The sequence below is a fragment of the Harmonia axyridis genome, chromosome X (assembly GCF_914767665.1).
Source record: "Harmonia axyridis chromosome X, icHarAxyr1.1, whole genome shotgun sequence".
NCBI lineage: Eukaryota > Metazoa > Arthropoda > Insecta > Coleoptera > Coccinellidae > Harmonia > Harmonia axyridis.
Window position 1 is genome coordinate 15,949,221 of NC_059508.1, and position 21,993 is coordinate 15,971,213.

The 21,993-nt window shown below is 36.3% G+C and overlaps 1 protein-coding gene across 6 annotated transcripts in view; it reads left to right on the forward strand.

Annotated features, from left to right (window-relative positions):
* Nucleotides 1-21,993, forward strand: part of LOC123686530 (agrin-like) — a 214,939-nt gene that overhangs the window by 29,155 nt on the left and 163,791 nt on the right. For 4 of the 6 annotated variants that reach the window (XM_045626737.1, XM_045626738.1, XM_045626740.1 and 1 more), the window contains exon 2: nt 13,191-13,235. In XM_045626737.1, the coding sequence (XP_045482693.1) occupies nt 13,191-13,235 (45 nt within the window). Of the gene's footprint in view, nt 1-13,190; nt 13,236-18,065; nt 18,276-21,993 lie in introns of those variants that run through there. The other 2 variants (XM_045626743.1, XM_045626742.1) reach the window with 2 other exon arrangements.

The window sequence follows — 21,993 nt, forward strand, 5'->3', positions numbered from 1 at the left end:
TTATGAGCTTACGTTCACGGAATTGAAAATTGGAATTGATGAACCAAATTAGGATTATACGTAACTCGCACAAACAAATCGAATGTACATAATAACTGGTCTGTCATCTCCAGAGATTCATTCGAAACAAAATTGAATAAGATCTGAGAAATATCGGCAATAAATTCTGTTTTATATAACATTCTACACCCTAATGAATTTCTTGTTTTCCTGTCGATCGAGTTACATGACGATCAGAAATATTCCATTATTTGAATCAGAAAAAAATAATCAACCGATAGGATCTCTTGGTTAGGTTTATATATATTCCTGTAAGAATGGTATCGGAAATTCTCCACTGCAAAGTTACAAAGTGTTAGTGTTATCTTACGCTTGTAACTGTCAATTCTATCTGAGAGAACTGTGAACATAAACCATTCTTAATTACTTGGAGATGAAAGCGTTGATCAGGTAATAGTCCTGGGATTCTGAAGATGCTAGATCCAAGGGTTGAAGGTACTGTCGTCCAGCATGTAGGTGTTATCTCCTCGACCAGCCCATGATACGGTAATTTAGGGTCGTAACCCTTTACCCTACCCAGATATATTTGACATTTATAACCGATTTCGTGTGATTCCTATGACAATGACCATTCTTTTCCATTTTCTTCATTTACATACTATTTACGATGACAAAACTGCTTTGAGGAGGTACAAAAGTCCCACCTTCCAACGTAATGTGTAATAAAAACCAATATACAGCTGTAAATCCACATGATGTCTAGTATATTACCTATTCCGAAATATTATTCTTGTACTTCCTTCGACTTTAAACTCATTTTAATAGTTTAGTTGTCACAAATTAGGTTATAAAAGGTTTATTGATTATAACTTTGTCTACAAAATTACCACACAAAAGGAATGACGGTCTTTAGGAATGTTAGATTTCTCTCCGTCAACCGCTAGAATCCATGAGGAAAATAAGTATTTTTTTTCGAACACATAGATCAATTTTTATTCCAGGAATTTTTTCTCGATGTATAATTTTATTCACTATTGATATTATATTCGCTTTTGAATTCATTTATAACTTTTAATTTTGTCAAAAAACAAATATGGAAAAGATAATTCAATAAAGCCGGCTTAAAGGTATTAAGGATATTCAAAAAAAGACTTTCCAATTCTTTCGAAAGACCTCATTGGTTCAAAAAATAGTTTTGCAACCGTTAATGTCTCATTTTCTGGCCAAAAACACGAACAATGTTATGGAACAACCATCGTATTCCCCTGATATGACTCCGGTCGACTTTTTTTTCTTCCAAATTTCCGATTACATCTAAATTTTCCATCTGAAATGAATAAATTGATTTATATTTGAACGATTTCTTTTGGGGTGATGAAGATTTATATTTGTATCATTGTGTGAACTTCATGTAGATGCCCCTGTATGTTTTATTCGGGCCATCAACACCCTATGCATAAATTTTGAACGAAAAATCGTTCGTGTAATTATTTATTGTGAAAACTGACAAGTTGCTAATAGAGGAACCTTGGATGTTCCGAACCATAAATCATCTATATACCTTTGCTAATCGACATACAGACGTTTTCAACGCCTCTACCTATTGGCAATGATTTAATTATCAAGTTGAGGATGCCATGTTTTTCGACCATACAGAACCGGTGTCACACCTTCAGACATCCTCTTATTTTAGTCCAAAACATTGCAAATAAGTGGAGAAATTTCAGCACACTAATTAGTCTTCGAGACAGGTTGACAGATGATAAATTTTTTCACAAGTCGTTGATGTGATTCTTTATTTTTCATTGCAGCTGTAGGTACACATTTCCCAGTTAATCTTAAATTCAGTTCTTGTCAGGTGACGGTGTCAATTATGGGAGATTTTACTGCATTGCTGATATCTTTAAGGAATCAGAAGTCGGTTTCTAATGGAAATTGTCAATATTAATTATCATCAAAATAATAAAGAGTCATAATAATTAAAAGAAATGTTATAAGATCTACTGGCATGTTTCACGAATCGTTTTTGATTAAAATTTCTAATTTTTTTTCTAATTCACTAATTCGAGATGTATAACGTGAGTAGAGAATATTTCCTCATAGTTGAATACTGAATACAGAAGCACTCAAAACTACTTATGATTTCATGTGAAAATAATAGAGGTTCCCAGTTCCCACATTCTCAAATAATACAGGGTGTACAATTATCGAGTCCCATTTATACATTTCTGAAAAATTGAGACCTCAGGAATTCTAGAAATTGAAGGTTAGTCTTCCTTTGCATGATTTGCGAAGATTCACAAAAGTTAACAGTTTATACAGAGTATCTACAATTTTCGAGTACATCTCTGGAGAACTGAAACATTTTTTTATCAAGTAGCTTGATATCAAGTTCAGCAATAAATATCTAAAATCAAGTCAAGTCAAGCTCAAGTATGTAATTTTCCACGAGCTTGATTTTTAAGTCATTTTTTCATTTTTTAGTTGGATGAAATGTCAAGCTTCTTGGCTTGATGAATATTATATGAATTTCTAAGAGAAAACTGTCAGAATCAGTGTAGCCAACCCAAATAAATCGGACAAAGCTAATGGTTGTATAGGGTGTTTTTTTCGAGGTATATAACTTTAAGTTGGCATTACTGTTCAAGATGGCGACCGATTTGACAGCTGTCAAATGATTTATTCTCAGTTTGGTTTGGCAATTCATCATGAATAGACTCACGCCTGAACAACGTTTGCAAATAGTGCAATTTTATTTCGAAAATTATGGTTCTGTGCGGAATACGTATCGCGCACTACGTCGATTTTATTTTGTTTAGCGATGAAGCGCACTTCTGGTTGAATGGCTACGTCAACAAACAAAATTGTCGCATTTGGAGTGGAGCTAATCCTCAAGTGTATGTCGAAACACCGTTACATCCAGAAAAACTGACTGTTTGGTGCGCTTTATGGGCTGGTGGAATCATTGGTCCGTACTTCCTCAAAAACGATGATGGCCAGAACGTTACAGTCAATGGTGATCGGTATAGAGCCATGATTACTAACTTTTTCATTCCTGAAATGAACAACCATGATGCCCAGGAGCTGTGGTTCCAACAAGACGGCGCAACATGTCACACAGCTCGTGCCACAATCGATTTATTGAAAAACACGTTTGGTGACCGCCTAATTTCACGTTTGGACCTGTGAATTGGCCTCCAAGATCTTGTGATTTAACACCGCTAGACTACTTTCTGTGGGGCTATGTAAAGTCATTGGTCTATGCGGATAAGCCACAAACCCTTGACCATTTGGAAGACAACATTCGCCGTGTTATTGCCGATATACGGCCACAAATGTTGGAAAAAGTCATCGAAAATTGGACGTCCAGATTGGACTACATCCGAGCCAGCCGTGGCGGTCATATGCCAGAAATCATATTTAAAATGTAATGCCACAAGATTATCTTGCGGATAAATAAAATTCATGTCAATCGAATAATCCATCGTTGTTTTATTGCAATTCAAAGTTCTATAGCTCTAAAAAAAAACACCCTTTATATGAATTTCTAAGAGAAAACTGACAGAATCAGTGTAGCCACCCCAAATGAATCCGACCATAACCGACACAAAAAATTCCTTTATAACACCCACCCTGTAGGGTGTTCAGATGATCATCCGATATTTCCCACGTCACTGACCCAATCGAACCAATCATATCCGGCCAATCCTTCGGTTTGGACAGTTTGTGTCGAGTTTTGAAATTTGTACTGTTCCCTGAAGAGGCGAAATTTAGCAATCCCAAGTTCCGGCTGTCCACAGAGTTTCGAATAATTCGAATAAGTGAGGTAACGAAGTTAATATGAAAATTAGCGAGCAGTTCCCAGTTGCCAAATCCAATATCCAAGTAGTCGAAATAATTCCTCCAAGGGAAGTTGTAGAACCGGCCCCCCCCAAGTTTGCTGGTCATTCTGGAACCTGCTACCTTACTGGATAATTAGTTCGAGTTGGAGTAGAGAGCTCCAACTGGCCGCACTTTAGGACCTGTTTATTAACTCAAACATCTTGATTGCCATTTATAATTGGACAAGGGGAATTGAATTTTCGAATGTTCAAGTCGAAATCAACGAAAATATACCAAGATCCAGACAACTACCAAGAAACGTGTTCATTTGGAGATGACACTGACATTTCAACTCACATCATGCAAAATTCTATATCTGGAGAGAACAGATACAGACTACAAATATAAGATGATGTTGCTATTGAATCTATACAGGGTGTGTCTTTGTCTTAAATATATTTGGACAGTAGATTCTTGAGCTCATTTTCCCTTATCCATTCGGCCTATATAAAAAGAATCAGCCATTTTACACACATCGCCAAAATTCTTAGAACCTCTTATGTTTATCGAAATGAGACACTAAGAAGTGTATCATAAAGTACATTCAGCTAGGTTGATGTAACCAGTGCAATAACTGAACAAGAAGAAGAATTACAAACAAAAATAGTGCATATAATACAATGAATACCAAAAACTGAAATAAAGAAGAAAATCACTTTAGAGCGAAATGAAAAATGCACTAATATTTGGTGTGTCCTCCTCTGTTTTGTAGTAAATTGTTAACGCGTCTTTGCATGGAAACAATAAGGAAATTAATTGTATCCATTTGAATGTTGTTTCATTCTTATTGGGTCGCGAGTGTTACTTCCTAGAGGGTGCTAGAAGGATTAATTCTTTTTGAGATTGCTTATTTAACAAAACCCCCACATGTGCTCAATGGGATTTATGTATGGCGAATTTGCTGGCCACAGTAATCTTCGAATATTCGCAATACCTAGTGCATTTTGTACTCTTATCGTGCGATGGGGCCTAGCATTATCATCCATAAAAATTAAATTGGCTCTTATTTCATGCCATAGAGGATAAATAATGGGTTCAATAATGTTTCGAACATATCTATCCCCTGTCAGAGTGTCTAGAATGGGAATAAGCTGCGTACGACGACCGTGCATCATGCCACCCAAAAACATTACTGATCCTCCTTGGTATGAAATGACTTGTCTGGAAAAAGGTAGCCTTTCATGTTACCCTGACCCACTCCAAACTCTGTGTAGACGACATCACTAACTAAACCAATTCTGGTTTCGTCCGAAAAGTGAGCATTTCACCACTGACCCAACAAACAGTCTCTGTGTTTCTGTGCCCACTGTTGACGAGTGGCTATGTGTTTGGAAGTAACCTGGGTACTCTAAATGATCTCCTGGATCCCAAAGTGGCTCTAGCAAGTCTTCGCCGTATTGTGGTACTAGAAATAAAGCTACCAAATCTTCTTATCAAATGAGTTTGGACACCAAAGACTATTATAGTTAAATTTCGACGTACATATCCTGCTAGATACCGATCTTCTCTTGCATAAGTTACCCTATGACGCCCAGTTCCAGGTCTTCAGTGAACGCTGTTAGTTTCCTGATATAGGTATATCCAAAGTCACTTGAAGGAAGCCAGAATTGTGGCAATATGTGTAGATTTTCATAATGAGCTATGCCTTCTCTGGAAACCTGCTCACCGAAATTTTTCCAAACATAAAATACACCATTTAAAACTTGGAATTATGCTGCTTTAATAAAACAAAAACCAGCATGAAATCATTTTTTCATTCCATTTGATGAACGAAGCTGCATTCATAATAAAATAAATTCCGTTTCCGATAAATATTGAATATTTTAGCTTTGTTTTTCATAGTTAATCTGCTCGTTGGGTTTAATAATAAATGCATTTACTCGCCCAACAGTTTTGTATGCTTTGTATTTTCACCTAATTGTTGTGTTAAACTCAGTTTTTCATCGAAAATCACCTCTAAATATTCAATATTTTGATTTTCGATGATTATGTTTCCATGGTGGGCTTTCATCGCTCGGAAATATTCGGTTTTTGTTTCCTGGATATATCAAGTGTTTCTTTGGATGCTAGATCATTTCCAGATGCTGAGGTACAGTCACCATGCTCCTCTATGGAGATGGAAGATGAAATTGGCAGATATCACCGAGTGCCAAAGTGACGATTCCATCAGTGGCCAAAATGAGAATTTCATTTCAATGTCATTCTCCAACTCACGACAAATTCCTATATCGCTGTAAGGATTTTGTAAGGAAAGTAGTATGTAGAATTGTGAGGGCCATTCAGGAACGAACAGCAAAGTAACGACACACATTAAAAGCATTCAATATTTTTTTATTGCGAAGTACAGCATCAAATAAAAATGCACTGGCATGCAATTTGCATTATTCTACTTGTCCGTAAACTTATCGTGGCAATTCAAAAAAGGCTATATTGTAAAACCCAAATTGGAACTGTGGTATTTCAGGCTTTCATGAAAGTGCTGCATATCATGGGAATAAAATTCATAGAGGAAGCCAACTGCTGTTATCCCGTTATGATTTCTTCGTGTAGGTTGAAATTGCATCATCTTTTATGATGATAATGGGATAACCTCTTTTACTATCAGACGGGGGAAGTCAGGTAGCAAATTTTGTATTACAATGGCTATTACTTCATGATTTTCTTCCAGTATTTCAGAAATCACTCCGCAAATCGAAGTGTATTGGCATGTAAAGAGCATTCCTAGGCCATAAGGGCTGTTGATGAATTCTCTTCAGCTGCCAAAACTTGTTTGTTAAGAATTCAATACACGAGTGTTATAATAACAAATATCTATGATGAACGATGAATTGACACAAAAATGTGGCATTTCAAAATCCGTGGGCGTAGATATCTTATACGTGATCGAGTTATGATTATGCGTTTTATTATACCAAACATGTTCGAACGTATTCCTATGAAGTCCAAGGCATGTCATTGGGTTATCCCTGGAAACATGGCTTCCATTTTCCCAAATCAGAATCATTTCACTGGTAGCTATCCAATTTTTATTCAATTACTATCGCCAAGCGTACCTTTTCCATTCAATTTAGGAATTGCCTGAAAAATGCAACAAGAATGTTCATATTTCTAAGGTGCTACCACACATTCTCAAGTAATGTTGAGAAGATTGAATTGCGAAAGGTGGATCTTGGAGAGGAAGTTTTTAGAAATGATGGACAAATATACTAACTGACAAAGAAACTGCAACACCCAGAAGGAGCTGTTTGAATTTAATTTTTTTTTGGAGAAACATAGATAGTATAGCAAGGACTTCTCGAAATGACAACCCTGCCTCCCGTAGAGCAATTATTCGACCTCTTTCAAATTCACTTAGCTGGCGATAAATTCCGCGTACACGTGTTCTAGGCATTTTACCAACAACTCGACTCAATCGACTTTGGATCTTCTCGAATAGCTGGTTTGTGTAATAATATTTAAGTAACAAAAATTGTTTACATGAAAAAACCATCATGATTTTTTCTCCAAATTCAATAATTTACTCCTTTGCTATACTATCTATGTTTGACGATAAAAAAACTTAAACAGCTCCTTCTAGGTGTTGCAGTCTCTTTGTCAGTTAGTATATCTTTCTGGAATTTTCAGTGCTTCTAATATTCTGTCGAATATTTCATAGTTCGTTCGACGGACTATTGAAATTCATTTTGTAGCTTGGTTGATACAGTTTGAGCATCATCTGCTCATGAAGTTTTTCCTAATTAACCTATTACATCCTAACCTTAACACCATTCACACTACTCTTTCATTATAAACTACTCAAGAGGATAATGTATGAACGAACGATCAAAAACAAAATGCACAGAATCATGTAGATCTCAATTTTGAACGATTTGTTCTTTCTTCTATTGTGACTGCATATCTCATAATATCCTATCAGTGAGGTAATGTGTTGCGAGCTCCATCGACTGGAGCGAAACACGAAACAGATGAAATGATTCAGCGATATACAAAGAGCCCGGTATAATAATTCACTGATTAATATAACATCTTTGGCTTTGAACTCGTATTGTGTTACTCCAGGTGTTCAAGAGGTATAATATGTCGGCATTTTTTTTCTTAATCTTTGAGGAGATGATTGTATCTAACTGGAGTAGAAGCTATTTAGAACTGTTGTTATTCAGCGTGCGTCTATTTAATTTTTTTTTTATGGAGTATTTATATTGTTATTCTCTTCTTGCATAATATATGACTACTTTTTGAATGGTCTTTCGTCTTCGGTCGATTGAAAAGTCCCCGGTCTACTACTTCTTCATTGGCGCTGAATTTCTTTCCAGCGAACATTCTTCTGAGGTCTGAGAACAGGAAAAACTCGCTGGAGGCCAGATCTGGCGAATACGGTGGATGCAGAATCAATTCGAATCCCAACTCATGCAATTTTGTCATTGTTTTCATTGATTTGTGAAACGGCGCATTGTCTTAATGAAACAGCACCTTTTTTCTTCATATTGGGCTGTTTTTTGAAGATTTCATCCTTCAAACGACCCAATAACGCTATATAATGATCGCTGTTGATGGTCTGGCCCTTTTGGAGGTAATCAATGAATATTATACCTTGCGCATCCCAGAATACTGATGCCATAACCTTGACAGCTGACTGTTGTTTTTTCTCGCTTTGGATTCGGTTCATCGTGTGCAGTCCACTCAGCTGGCTGTCGATTGGACTCAGGAGTGAAATGTTGGAGCCATGTTTCATCCATTGTCACATATCGACGCAGGTTTATTGCACTTAAACAGCTTCAAACACTGCTCAGAATCATTAACACGTTGTTGCTTTTGATCGATTGTGAGCTTGCATGGCACCCATTTTTTATAACAGGAATAATATACTTATTTTACCGTAATGAGAAATCCTTTTATTCATTCCACAAATTTGGTCTTTATAGGCGTACTTTCCCCTTGAATGCTAGAATAACTATCGAACAACATTGCGATAATGAAGAGAACTGTCAACACCAGCTTCGTTTATGTTTTCCATGCGTTAGGTTTAGTTCTTGAGACATGTTAAGTGAAGTTCAACTTAAGGAACACCTCAAGCTGGCTTGTAAAATGATTCCAATAACAGGCTATTAGATCTGTTATCCTGAACTGAACTTCTACATTATAGGGTACTGTTTCGAAGGATGTATACCAGCGTTGAAGGTTATATAGGATCTTCCTTACAAGGAGTTCAGTTACCAAACTTGTGCGCCAAAACATTTCTTGAAGCATAGGTGATCTTGTCGTTTTTGTCCATATGAATTTTATATTGTTGTAACACTAATGTAATGATGTTGAGAAGCTCAGATATTCATTAATTGTTCAATATTCATCAATAATTATGAAGCAGAGTGGATTGTAGGTTCATTTTCAATTTTTGACTCAATTGGAAGGTGTTACTTTGGAGGATGTTTTGAAATAACAGTAATTTTTTAATATTCTAGGGAGTTTTTTTTCACTCCGAGGGAGCTGTAGGAGTGAAGTAAGAAAACGAAGTGAAATTATTGTGAATTATGGTTTGACTCTTGCAGGGTTTTTTCCAATTCCATTAAATCCGATACTAATGTTGTATAAATCATTCCAATCATTCGAAAGAATAAATAAATATCCATTTCTGAAGAACCGAAATCCAGTTGAAAGAATAACGGTTTGGGGTAAATGGAATAAAAGCTATATATTCTGTTGATATAGTAGAGGTTTAGAGAGGGCTTGTTGGGTTCGGACCTTGAAGGTAAGCCATGACCAGGTTGCTGTTAACATTGCTCCACAAATCACCACTGGGTATAAAGAACACCCTATCCATCGTCTGGAACGTAAGCAGAGGAAGTTCCTTTTTTCCTATCAATGACTTGTCTGGATTGAAAGGCATTCAATTAACTTAGGGTGGAAGTGCGTTTGAACAACCTGGCCCTGAAATTAACGAATACAAAATGTCTAGAATTTAACGAAAACACTTCGACGTTGATAAAGGGACGTACTGACTTATTCTTTCACTTTGATACATAACGTTTTTTTTTCTCCTTTTCGTATGTAAACAATTTGCAGTCTCGGAATTCCTAAAATCAGTATTATTTACACCAGAAATTAACTTTTTTACAATTGGATATTTCTTCGGAAAAGGAGTTTCAGTGAATTTTATAATAAAGTGGTCTCTTGTTAAGTTGAAACACCATTTCTCTTCGAGTTAAATTTAGTTCGACTTGAAATCCAGTCAATATGTGTTTCTCACAGGAAAGTTTTAGGGTAGTTTTGATCTCTTAGATTTTATGTGTTTTTAGGGGTGCTGAATCTAAGGTCTGCCACCAAACTTTTGTGACTTTAGTGCTTAATTAGTGCCTATAAGTGCAGTGTAAAGTTTTACACGCACCATTGTATTTTTTGGGAAATCGGCATTTGAAGTGGTTGGTGCTAACTTCGCACTTAGCACCCACATTTTCGAATTGAGGAGAAATTCTTATACCACTAATTAGTGCTCAAGTAGTGCCTATCAGTGCAGTGTAAAGTTTTACAAGCACCATTGTATTTTTTGGGAATCGGCATTTGAAGTGGTTGGTGCTAACTTCGCACTTAGCGGTGCTCATTTCACCACGTTTAAACTTAGCATACCAATTAATGATTTTCCTGGTGCAGACCCCCAAGATTTTGCTTCAACTGTATTTTTTCCCTTCAAAAAGCAATATTTTATCAGCACACGAAATTCATTCGTTTCCATCTTTTTCGAATAACAAAAGTAGCTACACTCACAACGCAATATCTCACAAACTAATGGTCGGACTGATGTCAAATTTTGACACGTATCGTTTGAAGGTTGATACCAACTAAAAATCATATGGATTCAATACTAGCACCACCATCTGAGCATCAGACCGGGGACTTTTCAATTGACCTAATATTATATGTAAAATTACCGAAAAATTTACTTTTAATGATTGAATCAATGGCTTATCGAACGGCCTGCGTAATTGGTTTGGGATAAATTGGAAAAGAAATTTTCAATAGCACCTTTCTTGGGTGGTTATTATTTATCTGTAATTAAATTTAGGTTACTAAGAAGATCAAGTTAATCAAGGACTACAAAGTAGATAGGGACAAGGGTTTCCTTCTTGGTAGAAGTAATTAGAGGAACATAATACTTGGGTCTATTGCAGCATTATAATCTATATTATGAGACAAGTAGACTTGATGAGAAGCTTAAACCCTCGCTACCAATATCGATAATTAGCGAAAAGCTCCTAGCTTCGTTATCATCTATAATTTGCGGTAATTCCTGGAATCTAACAATGACAAACGCTTAGCAACAATGTTTGAAAAATATGCAAATTCCATATAATGAGTTACAAAGAAGTCGAGCTTCTAAAAAGAAATCAACGATAAATATCTGTATGCTCATGTCATTCGCAGAAGATGAACAGTTCAGTTAGCATTCACCTGAGAAAAATTGACAACATTATCCAGCATTTCCAGTATTCATTTCTCGAGCATATTGTTACAGAATCCGAATGAGACTTCAATAAATTCAAACGGAATGTGTGAACAGTAGTTCCATCTTATGAAGCTATCAGGTGGAGACATTTCAAACACCCCATTAAATGTGATATTTATTGCTGACTGGCAAATGCAGCTCTTCCTCGAGATGCATCTTCGCTTAATCAGTTCAATGTGTGTATGGCAGATGACCAGTGCGTAAATATCGCAGAATAAAGAAGACCGATGAAAATCTTTGCACCTTGGTGTAACGATAAACTATCAGATTTTATGGGATCGTTTTCTGTCAGTTCTGACGTTTGGATAGCATGGTTGAATAAATTTATAATTCGATCTCCTTAATTGGAACAAGTCTGTTGAGATAGAATACGTATTCGTTTTTTTTTACCGGAGCTGTTATTGTTGCCGAATATTTTGTGCATCTGTTAACTACATCACGTCAACATATGGTAGTTTACAGGTTAGATGTTAACGGAGTATCAGATACTCTATAACTATGGATCTTGAATTACAGTCGATCAAGCGAATATTGACAATAATTTGCAGTGTTCTTAAGAAAAATAAGTTGTGTAATTCCCTGTTAGACTAAATAAGTCATTCATTGTTTTGGAATCGGCTGCCGCAATATAAAAAAAAACCTGTATTTCTTTTACTTGTTGATTTGTCTACAGATTTTTTCTTATAGTTTTATGAATTATGAATAAAAACCTAGTGTCCAGTAATACACACCTGAAGAAGTCATCGTATGAAAAAATAATAATTATTGTCGTGGAAATAAAAATAGCAGAAGTAGAATATCGTTTTTATTCACAATTTTTAATTAGTCCAAATGATGTTCGCAGAATCATTTATTTCGTTTTATATTCTCCATATATGGTATGCATTCTGGATCCAGCAATTCCAGGAAATTCAGTTGGTCATGGACTTCATGTGCAAATACGTGATGAATTCCAACGAAGATAATTGTATCAGACAGAATACGTGAAAAATCACGAAAGTTTTTTTTTTTTTGAACAAAGTCTATTGAATGCAATGCGAGTTTTCTGAGTTCTGCTAACAAGTTTGTCCAGTGAGAAAGCTCAATGCATAGGGAGGCTAGGATATGTCGTTAATTAAATTTTCCTGGAAAACAAACGTATGTTTTTTAACTCGTATTAGAATACATATATAACTAATTAGAGTTCGGGATTGGCTACTCCATCTATATATCTGCTAGTTCTATTTTTAGGAGCGCGTTTCAAATACTCTTTGTTTCAATTTGCAATTCACAGATGAGCAATAATTTTGTTAATTAGCAATAAAGAATGCAGCATCCACGTATATTGAAATCAGAATGAGCCAACATTCTGCTTTCATCATTGAAAATATTCTTTGATGATTTTTTTTATTTATACTCGAGAATTCCTTTTCCATTTAGATATTTTCAGAATTTCTCTGATGAATATTTGCTACTAACAGATTCATGAAGAATTTTTCAATATCAGGGTTCATTTATGAATTTTTTGTAGCCATCAATTGTTCTTTTTTAGCCAGTGCTTTTTCAATACAATTCTTAGTATATAACTGGGGGTTCCTTCCTTGATCGATATAGCTAAAAGAACAATCAAAATTTTGCATAAATATTGCTTTCAACTTGATTTGAAGGTTTATCAAGATTTATATTGAAGGAATTGCTACATAGGAAGTTTATTTATTTATCATTTTATTTTCGCGTACAGGCTCTAAAGCTTCTGTTCATGCTACAATAAACTACATTATTTTCCTTAATAAAAACCCTATATACAATTTCATAGTTGTTTTTTTTTCAGGTTTCAAATGTCACCACAACGAAACGAAGAGAGCTGTTTATGAGAGTGAGCTTTTTCAATTTTTTCTCGTAACATTATTATACTGATTATGGTGGAATAATTCATTACTATAAATGTATGTCGTTGAACTGTTAACCTTTCCAAACAATATTGGTCTTATATCGATTGGGAAAACATCACATGACACGGTTTCTGTAGAATTTTGTCCCCAAATGAGACGTATATATATTAAATGGGTAATCTATCATCGAAAGTCTACTAGCATTTAGTCTGAACAATGAGTAAAATCGATAATCACTCTTTTGTTCCAATATAACGATAATCCTATATGGATGGTTAATTTTTGGGTTAAAAACATACGGTGTGAGCAAAAATATTCACGCGATATTGGATAAGGGATATTGGACGAGTTCTATTCAGCAAAAGGTAGAGGAAGCTTTTTGATTTTTCTGAACAACTTTTGTTCCATGTCGGTCTGTCGGTGTGTACACAAACGCTTGTAACAGTCCTAACTTCTACAATTCTTATCTGGTATCGATAAAATTCGATTAGATGTCCTGTTCAGACTGTAGATATTCCCACCAGGTACACTGTCGAGTTGATCATGCGCAAAAGTAAAACTTAAGGTATTTCCATTGTCTGATTGTATGATTTTGATAATATCTATGATCTGAAACCAAGATTGAGCGAAATATTTGAAATAGTAATTTTTCAGAACTCCCTGTACCTCGAGAACGAAAAAAGATATTAGGCCAATTGGAAAGTCCTTAGTCTGATGTACAGATGGTGGTGCTAGTATCAAAGCCATATGATTATTATTATTATTATTTTTAGTTAGTTCCAACCTTCAAACGGTACTTGTCAAAATTTGACAGCAGTCCGACCATTAGTTTGTGAGATATTGCTTTGTAAGTGTAGCTACTTTTGTTACTTACTTCGAAAGAGGAAATCGAGGGTCCTTGAAGACTTCTCCTCTAAGTCTCTGTACTTTAAAGAAAATTTTCAATCGAGGATTTTCGTTTCACACATAGGCGCGCTGAATGAATTCCTATTGAGGAAAGAGTTGCCTCTCGCAACGTCTCTCGCCAAAGTCCATCAACGGATTTCGGCAAGAAGATAGAGAAATGCGCGCCATGGGATATACGGATATCTCATGAACGATACATCTTTCAAGACATCTTGGTTGATAAGCGGCTCTAGCTTTCCACGTCTGTTCAAAAATGCCAGGATGTTGTTGCGCCCGAAGAGATATCGTTTGACTATTCCAATTTCCCAACGTATATTGAGTGAAAAAGCAAGCGCTGAAACACCGATAAAAACCATTTGATTGAATGAGATTGGTGCCGGTTTAGTTAACGCTCCTCTGGAAATCTGATGTTTCCATAAATATAAGAATACTTTCAGCTGGAGGCCTTTGAACGGCTCGACGGGATTAAGCCCTATCATGGAGATTAGGGCCATTTTCCGACTGTTATTTTGTATCCGGAAATCGTTCTTTTGTCGTACACGAAAATACCGGCACGTTTTAGCGTATTTTCCTAGTTCTATGGCTATCCAGACGTTTAAAATTGCGAAAAGATAGCGTTGTGTCTATTGGCCATTTTCCAACCGTGATACGTTCATGTAGATGGTCGTTTTACATTTCATTTGACACGAGCAATAGGAAAATAAGGGCTCGTTCATTCATGCCAAAATTGGGCCTTTAGAGACCACATATATAACTATACAGGGTGTTTCATTGGTAAATGAACATGGCTAAACTTGAGTTAGAGTTACACTAGACGAGTCCAAAAAACCTGTATATGATATTTTTCATCTTCCCCATAGCCGAGATACAGGGTGGGTAATTAATTCACCAATATTTTCAATTCCTTATGACTTTTGAACCACCCAGTATATTTGATCGATATTTGGAACGAATCCAAAGCGAGGAAAAACACAACAGTCAGCTGGCAAGGTTATGGCATCAGTATTCTGGGGTGCGCAAGGTATAATATTCATTGATTACCTCTTAAAGGGCCAGACCATGAACAGCGATTTTTATATAGCGTTATTGGATCGTTTAAAGAATGAGATCATTGAAAAAAGTTCCCATTTGAAGAAAAAAAGGTGCTGTTTCATCGAGTGAATGCGCCATGTCACAAATCAATGAAAATAATGACAAAATTGAATGAATTGGGCTTCGAATTGCTTCTGCATCCACCGTATTCGCCAGATCTGGCCCCCTGCGACTTTTTCCTGTTCTCAGACCTCAGAAGGATGCTCGCTGGAAAAAATTCACCGCCAATGAAGGAGTAATCGCTGAAACTGAGGCCTAATTTGAAGCGAAAGACAAATCGTACTACAAAAATGGCATCGAAGAGTTGAAAGACCGCTATAATCTCTGTATCGCCCTCGAAGGCAACTATTTTGAATAATAAAATCGAATTTTGCCAAAAAAATGTGTTTTACTATAGCAGACCGGGGACTTTTCAATTGGCCCATTTTTACTCAATGCATGTTCACCAGAAGAAACATTTTGAAATAGCAAATATCTTTCAAAGTTAGTCTGATATTTGGTAAATATCGTAATTCATCTACTAGATACCTCTATTTATTTATATTTATCGAGTGAATTCAGACTGGTTTGAATATTTCGTGATGAAAGATAATAATCGAGCGTATTAAAAAATTTGGTTTCATTTTGAATGGTTAAAAATTCAGTATGGTGTAAAAGAAAATGGCATAATGAAAACTCAACCATCCATCGAGGAAGGGGAAAATCCAAATTCTTAGTATCAGTGGGTTATAACCATCATGCACGAAGATTGCGTTGTGAATTTTTCATCAGAAAGGAGCATACATCGAAAAGTATATCATAATATTCCGAGCTCAGGGATGAAAGGAGGCTTCAAATACTTTACTCCGACATAGGGACCGTTCTTTTCAAGGCCTGTTCCCCAGTGTAACTTTCTAGGCTTCCGCGGAACTAATCGACAAAGACTATGGAGGCCGAGGATGAATGCTAGCGCCCGAAATTTTTTCTGAATAAATTTCCCAGTCCACAATATACGCCCCCGAAATGAAGTGATATTTCCTTCCATCTTTCGTTTCACACACACCTTGCCATTCACCTGTACGTCTTCAATTTTTCATTCTGAGCGAAAACATAACTCAGGAGAGCAGCGTTAAAATATATTGCATGCTGGCTTCGTAGACAGCGTCTCCGTCAACAAGCCATAAAATCTCTATTATCTTCTTATTAGATTAGCTTTGTGACTTTTAATCCTTCATACGGTTTGTAACATTCCCACAAGTTTATTTGAAGCGATATTATGGGGTGAAAAACACTGCAAATTTTGTACAATCGTCCATTTCTTTCGCGTCGCTTCCCACTTTTTATTATTCCGTTTATCTTACGAATATTTCACCGAATATCTGATGAGATGTCAGGAAGAATAATCCAGAAAATGATGGGTCTAAATCTCCGAATGGACTTACGAGTAAATAATAGTAAAACACATTTTCTGGCAAAATTCGGTTTTGTTATTCAACATAGTTGTCTTCGAGGGCGATACAGCGATTATAGTGATCCTCCAACTTTTCGATACCATTTTTGTAGTACGATTTGTCTTTCGTTTCAAAATAGGCCTCAGTTTTTGCGATTACTTCATCATTGGCGCTAAATTTTTCTACAGCGGGCATTCTTCTGAGGTCTGAGAACAGGAAAAAGTCGCTGAGGACCAGATCTGGCGAATACGGAGGATGCAGAAGCAATTCGAAGCCCAATTCATGCAATTTTCCATTGATTTGATTGATTTGTGACTCGGCGCATTGTCTTGATGAAACAGCACCTTTTTTTTCTTCAAATGGGGCCGTTTTTAACGATTTCACCCTTCAAACGATCCGATAACGCTTTATAATAATCGCTGTTGATGGTCTGGCCCTTTTGGAGGTAATCAATGAATATTATACCTCGCGCATCCCAGAATACTGATGCCATAACCTTGCCAGCTGACTGTTGTGTTTTCCTCGCTCTGAATTTTGTTCATCGTGTGCAGTCCACTCAGCTGACTGTCAATTGAACTCCGAAGTAAAATGATGGAGCCATGTTCCATCTATTGCCACATATCGACGCAAAAATTCTGGTTTATTGCACTTAAACATCTTCAAACACTGCTTAGAATCATTAACACGAAAGTTACAATGATGGTTGATTTTTCTGGTGTAGACCCCGGAAACTCTTCATCAAGCCAAGATTTTGCTTGAACTGTATTTTTTTCCCTTCAAAAAGCAATATTTTATCAGCACATGAAAGATGATTTCCTAAAAGAAAATAAGTTACTTCAAAGAAATTATATTTTCCAACTTCGACACACTGTATCTCGTAAACTAGTAATAGGATGGAGTTGGACTTATAAACTCTCTCATTCAGGAGGTCTTAGTCTACAACATACGAAAATTTCCAAAAAAATAACCGGTGACAATTTTTTCATTAGGCTACAGTCTGGTCCTTTGAACTTTTTGTCATTGGTTTGAACGATAGGAGGAGGAAAGGCAACTAAGACATTAACCTTTGTAAATATCCACCTTGGTCGGAAGGTAATAGCCCTATATTCTAGAACATATCGACGCATGAGATTGGTGTATTAAACACGAAATTTCCAGCGATGAATTTAATCGTTTTCTTATGACTATTGAACACGACAAGCTTAACTGATCGAATAGTCATAAAACGAAATTACAAGGATCTTAATTTCCCCTCTCCAGTAATTTTCAAACAGCTGAATCCTTCCATTGATATAATCGAATTACGGGTGGAAAGATGGGAAATTGCTCGTTACTGAAGAAGCTTTGTGCAATTTCACATTTCCGTTAGTGGTCGAGCTGCTTTGATTTCGAAAAGAGTTCTTGAATATTCACTAAGCTGAAAACGATTTTATTTCGCGGCCACGAAGCCTCTATCTAATTTATTAAACGAAGAGAATTCGAAGATCGAGAGTTTGGAATATCGAATAGTCTTTCGAATTTTGTTTACACGATATAAACAGTGTTTCCAGAAATGAAGCCTCAATAATAGTAAACTTAATTTACACAAAGGAACAGGTAAGGTGATAATTTTGGACTTGTTTTTAATAAAAAGTATTGTTAGATACGGGGTGAGTCAAACATTATTCGAAATGAAAACGCTCAGTTCAAGTAACGGGCCAATTGAAATTGAATAGTAAAACACATTTTTCTGTCAAAATTCGATTTTATTATTCAACATAGTTGCCTTCTAGGGCGATACAGCGATTTTAGCGATCTTCCAACTTTTTGATGCCATTTTTGTAGTACGATTTGTCTTTCGCTTCAAAATAGGCCTCAGTTTCGGCGATTACTTCTTCATTGGCGCTGAATTTCTTTCCAGCGAGCATTCTTCTGAGGTCTGAGAACAGGAAAAAGTCGCTGGGGGGCAGATCTGGCGAATACTATTCATGCAATTTTGCCAATGTTTTCATTGATTTGTGACACGGCGTCATTGAAACAGCACCTTTTTTTCTTCAAAAAAAGGTTTTTTAACGATTTCATCCTTTAATCCAATAACGCTATATAATAATCGCTGTTGATGGTTTGGCCTTTTTGGAGGTAATCAATGAATATTATACCATGCGCATCCCAGAATACTGATGCCATAACCTTGTCAGCTGACTGTTGTGTTTTTCCTTGCTTTGAATTCAGTTCGTCGTGTGCAGTCCACTCAGCTGACTGTCGATTGGACTCCGGAGTGAAATGATGGAGCCATGTTTCATCCATTGTCACAAATCGACGCAAAAATTCAGGTTTATTGCACTTAAATAGCTTCAAACACTGCCCAGAATCTTTAACACGTTGTTGCTTCTGATTGATTGTGAGCTCGATTACACTTTTTTAATGTCAAACAGTATTGGCGTTGCTATAACTAGTTTTTGAGATACAGGGTAATAATCAAGAGTGACTTTTTTTATTACAAAAGTTGTTTACAATGAAATTTCAGACAGAGTAACGATAAGAGACACGTTGGCGTTTTTTTATTGTTATTTTACAATGAAAGACATTGTACAGGGTGTCCCAAAGGCTATTGGGGGTCCTTGAAGATTTATTCTCTGAATCTTATTGTTTTTGAGACGCTCCCATTGAGCAATTCAGTAATAGGAATCTGTACAATGTCTTTGACTAAAAAATTAGAAAATAACAATAAGTTAACTCCAACGTGTCTCTTACTGTTACTCTGTATGACATTTTCAACCTTCTCATCACCATATGGCGATCTAGAGATGCTGTATTCTCTTGGAGTTAATTTGTTGAAGTGATCAACCTCTTGACAAATTAATACCATCGGGGTTATAGGGTCGAAGCTGAGATCAATATCTCTCAGACCCTCTTGATCATTTCTAGTGAGTATGACTAATGAAAATTTGTGATTGGAAATCTTAATTGTTTGGCCAAGTTCTTCAGATCTTAGCCCCACAGGGATCCCTCCGGTCGCCAGAACTGAATCTGCATTGTTCATTAAATCGAGTTCGATTGTCAAATATGTCCACTCCAGAGTTGAAACAAGTTTTCCCATTTCAAGTAAGGAATCGATAAGTTCTCTAACGCCAGTAGCGGTCCGTCGTCTGGAATGATTAAATCCATACTGTTACAGGGTGGCTCCACAACCTGTATTGACACTTGATTAATTGATCTACGTTCCGCCAATATTGTGTTTCTTTTATTTGTTGTGATTCTGGCGATGCGCAGAATAAGGTTTTTTTCGATGTACTGCTTGAATTTGATATGATTCTTTTGTAGCAATCAACACAACATTTTGTATGGAACTTTGTATGTTGTTATTTGATATGAAAGGAATAATGAGGGTAATTGGTAACAAAGACGATATTTGTGGACATATCCCTCAAAGAGAAGTACTAACCATAGACACCTGTTTCGGGCTTTCGGCCTTGGTCAGTACGGTGAAAAAGTGTTCCCACTTGTTGGGAAACAACAAAAGAATGAAAAAAATCGTTAAAATAACAATATATCCTCATGGGAAAGCTAAATAAGATGAAGCGAGATTCTGAAACCATTTGCTAGAAGCAGTTTAAGTCATTCTAGTCTGCCTCGATGATGTTAGAAGCAAAATGTAGGTATATATACGTATATGTGGTATGCAAGGGTGCAATTCCTGTTGAAGTCAACGAGGAATAATATGGACGGAATTTCATACCGCCTCATAAATTGTTTTGAGGCTTTCTACAAAAAGCGTATAAAAATTTAATCTCGACAAAATGGCGAAGGAGCCGGTTCACGATTTCTACTGAAGGGTGTTTTTTTTTTCGAGGTATATAACTTTAAGTTGGCCTTACTGTTCGAAATGGCGACCGATTAAACAGCTGTCAAGTGATTCATTCTCGGTTTAGTTTGGCAATTCATCATGAATAGATTCAAGTCTGAAAAACGCTTGCAAATAGTGCAATTTTATTTCGAAAATAATGGTTCTGTGCGGAATACGTATCGCGCACTACGTCCATTTTAGTTTTTTTAACGATGAAGCGCACTTCTGGTTGAATGGCTACGTCAACAAACAAAACTGCCGCATTTGGAGTGAAGCTAATCCTCAAGTGTATGTCGAAACACCGTTACATCCAGAAAAATTGACTGTTTGTTGCGCTTTATGGGCTGGTGGAATCATTGGTCTGTACTTCTTCAAAAACGATGATGGCCAGAACGTTACAGTCAATGATGATCGGTATAGAGCCATGATTACTAACTTTTTCATTCCTGAATTGAACAACCATGATGTCCAGGAGCTGAGGTTCCAACAAGACGGCGCAACATGTCACACAGCTCGTGCCACAATCGATTTATTGAAAGACACGTTATTGTTAACAATTCCGAATCCTTGCGGATCCGCGGGATTGATAATTTTCATCCCGCGGATTTGCGGGATTGATATTTTGGTGCGGGATTTGAATCCCTAGTTAGGTTGCCGAAATTATCCTTTCAACATGTAGATAATTCCCTCGTCAACAGGTATTTTTCTAACCCGATGCGACGACTCTGTCAAGATTAGGTTCTCAGAGGTCAAATGTTAATATATCAATCCAAATCAAATAATCTAATTCTGGTTTCGTCTGATTGCATTTATTTTTGAACTGGATAAGCTTATTCTGAAGGTAGTTCGGCAGCTATTCAGTATTCCGTTCAGATGATTCGCTATCAAATTCGAGATCGATTGAACTCACATCATTACCCCCAAAATCGTTAGACAGGAGGGTCTTTTCAATTAGGAGTTTGGAAGAACCGTTGATTTTTATCGATGGAAGTTTGATGCGAACGAAGATCGTGGGAAATTTTTGGAAACTCATGCAAGGGATCACTTATTCATTCATTTGATTTATTTCCTCGGGTGGTATAATTTTCGACGGCAATAACTATTAGGAATATAATATAATGGAGGGAATATGTCATGGATTCGGTCTTTGCTTTATGGAAGATCATTAACAAATGAAATAAAACAGGACTATTTATAGTGAGTACTAGGACAATGAAGATCTCAGTTGTTTTTTATTATCGTTAACCTGACGTTTCGCTGAATATGTGGGCTTCTTTAGAAGCTAAAATATACTCACAATTAAATTGCTTATATACACATTGCCAGAATTTTTGGACCCCCTTTCAAGTTTGTCGAATGCAATAGCTGAATTCAATTTAAACTGAACAAACAAATCATGCAAGCGAAAAAATAGTACATAATACAATGATTACCAGAAACTGAACAGAAATGAAGAAGAAAACCACTTCAAAGCGGTATCAAAAATGT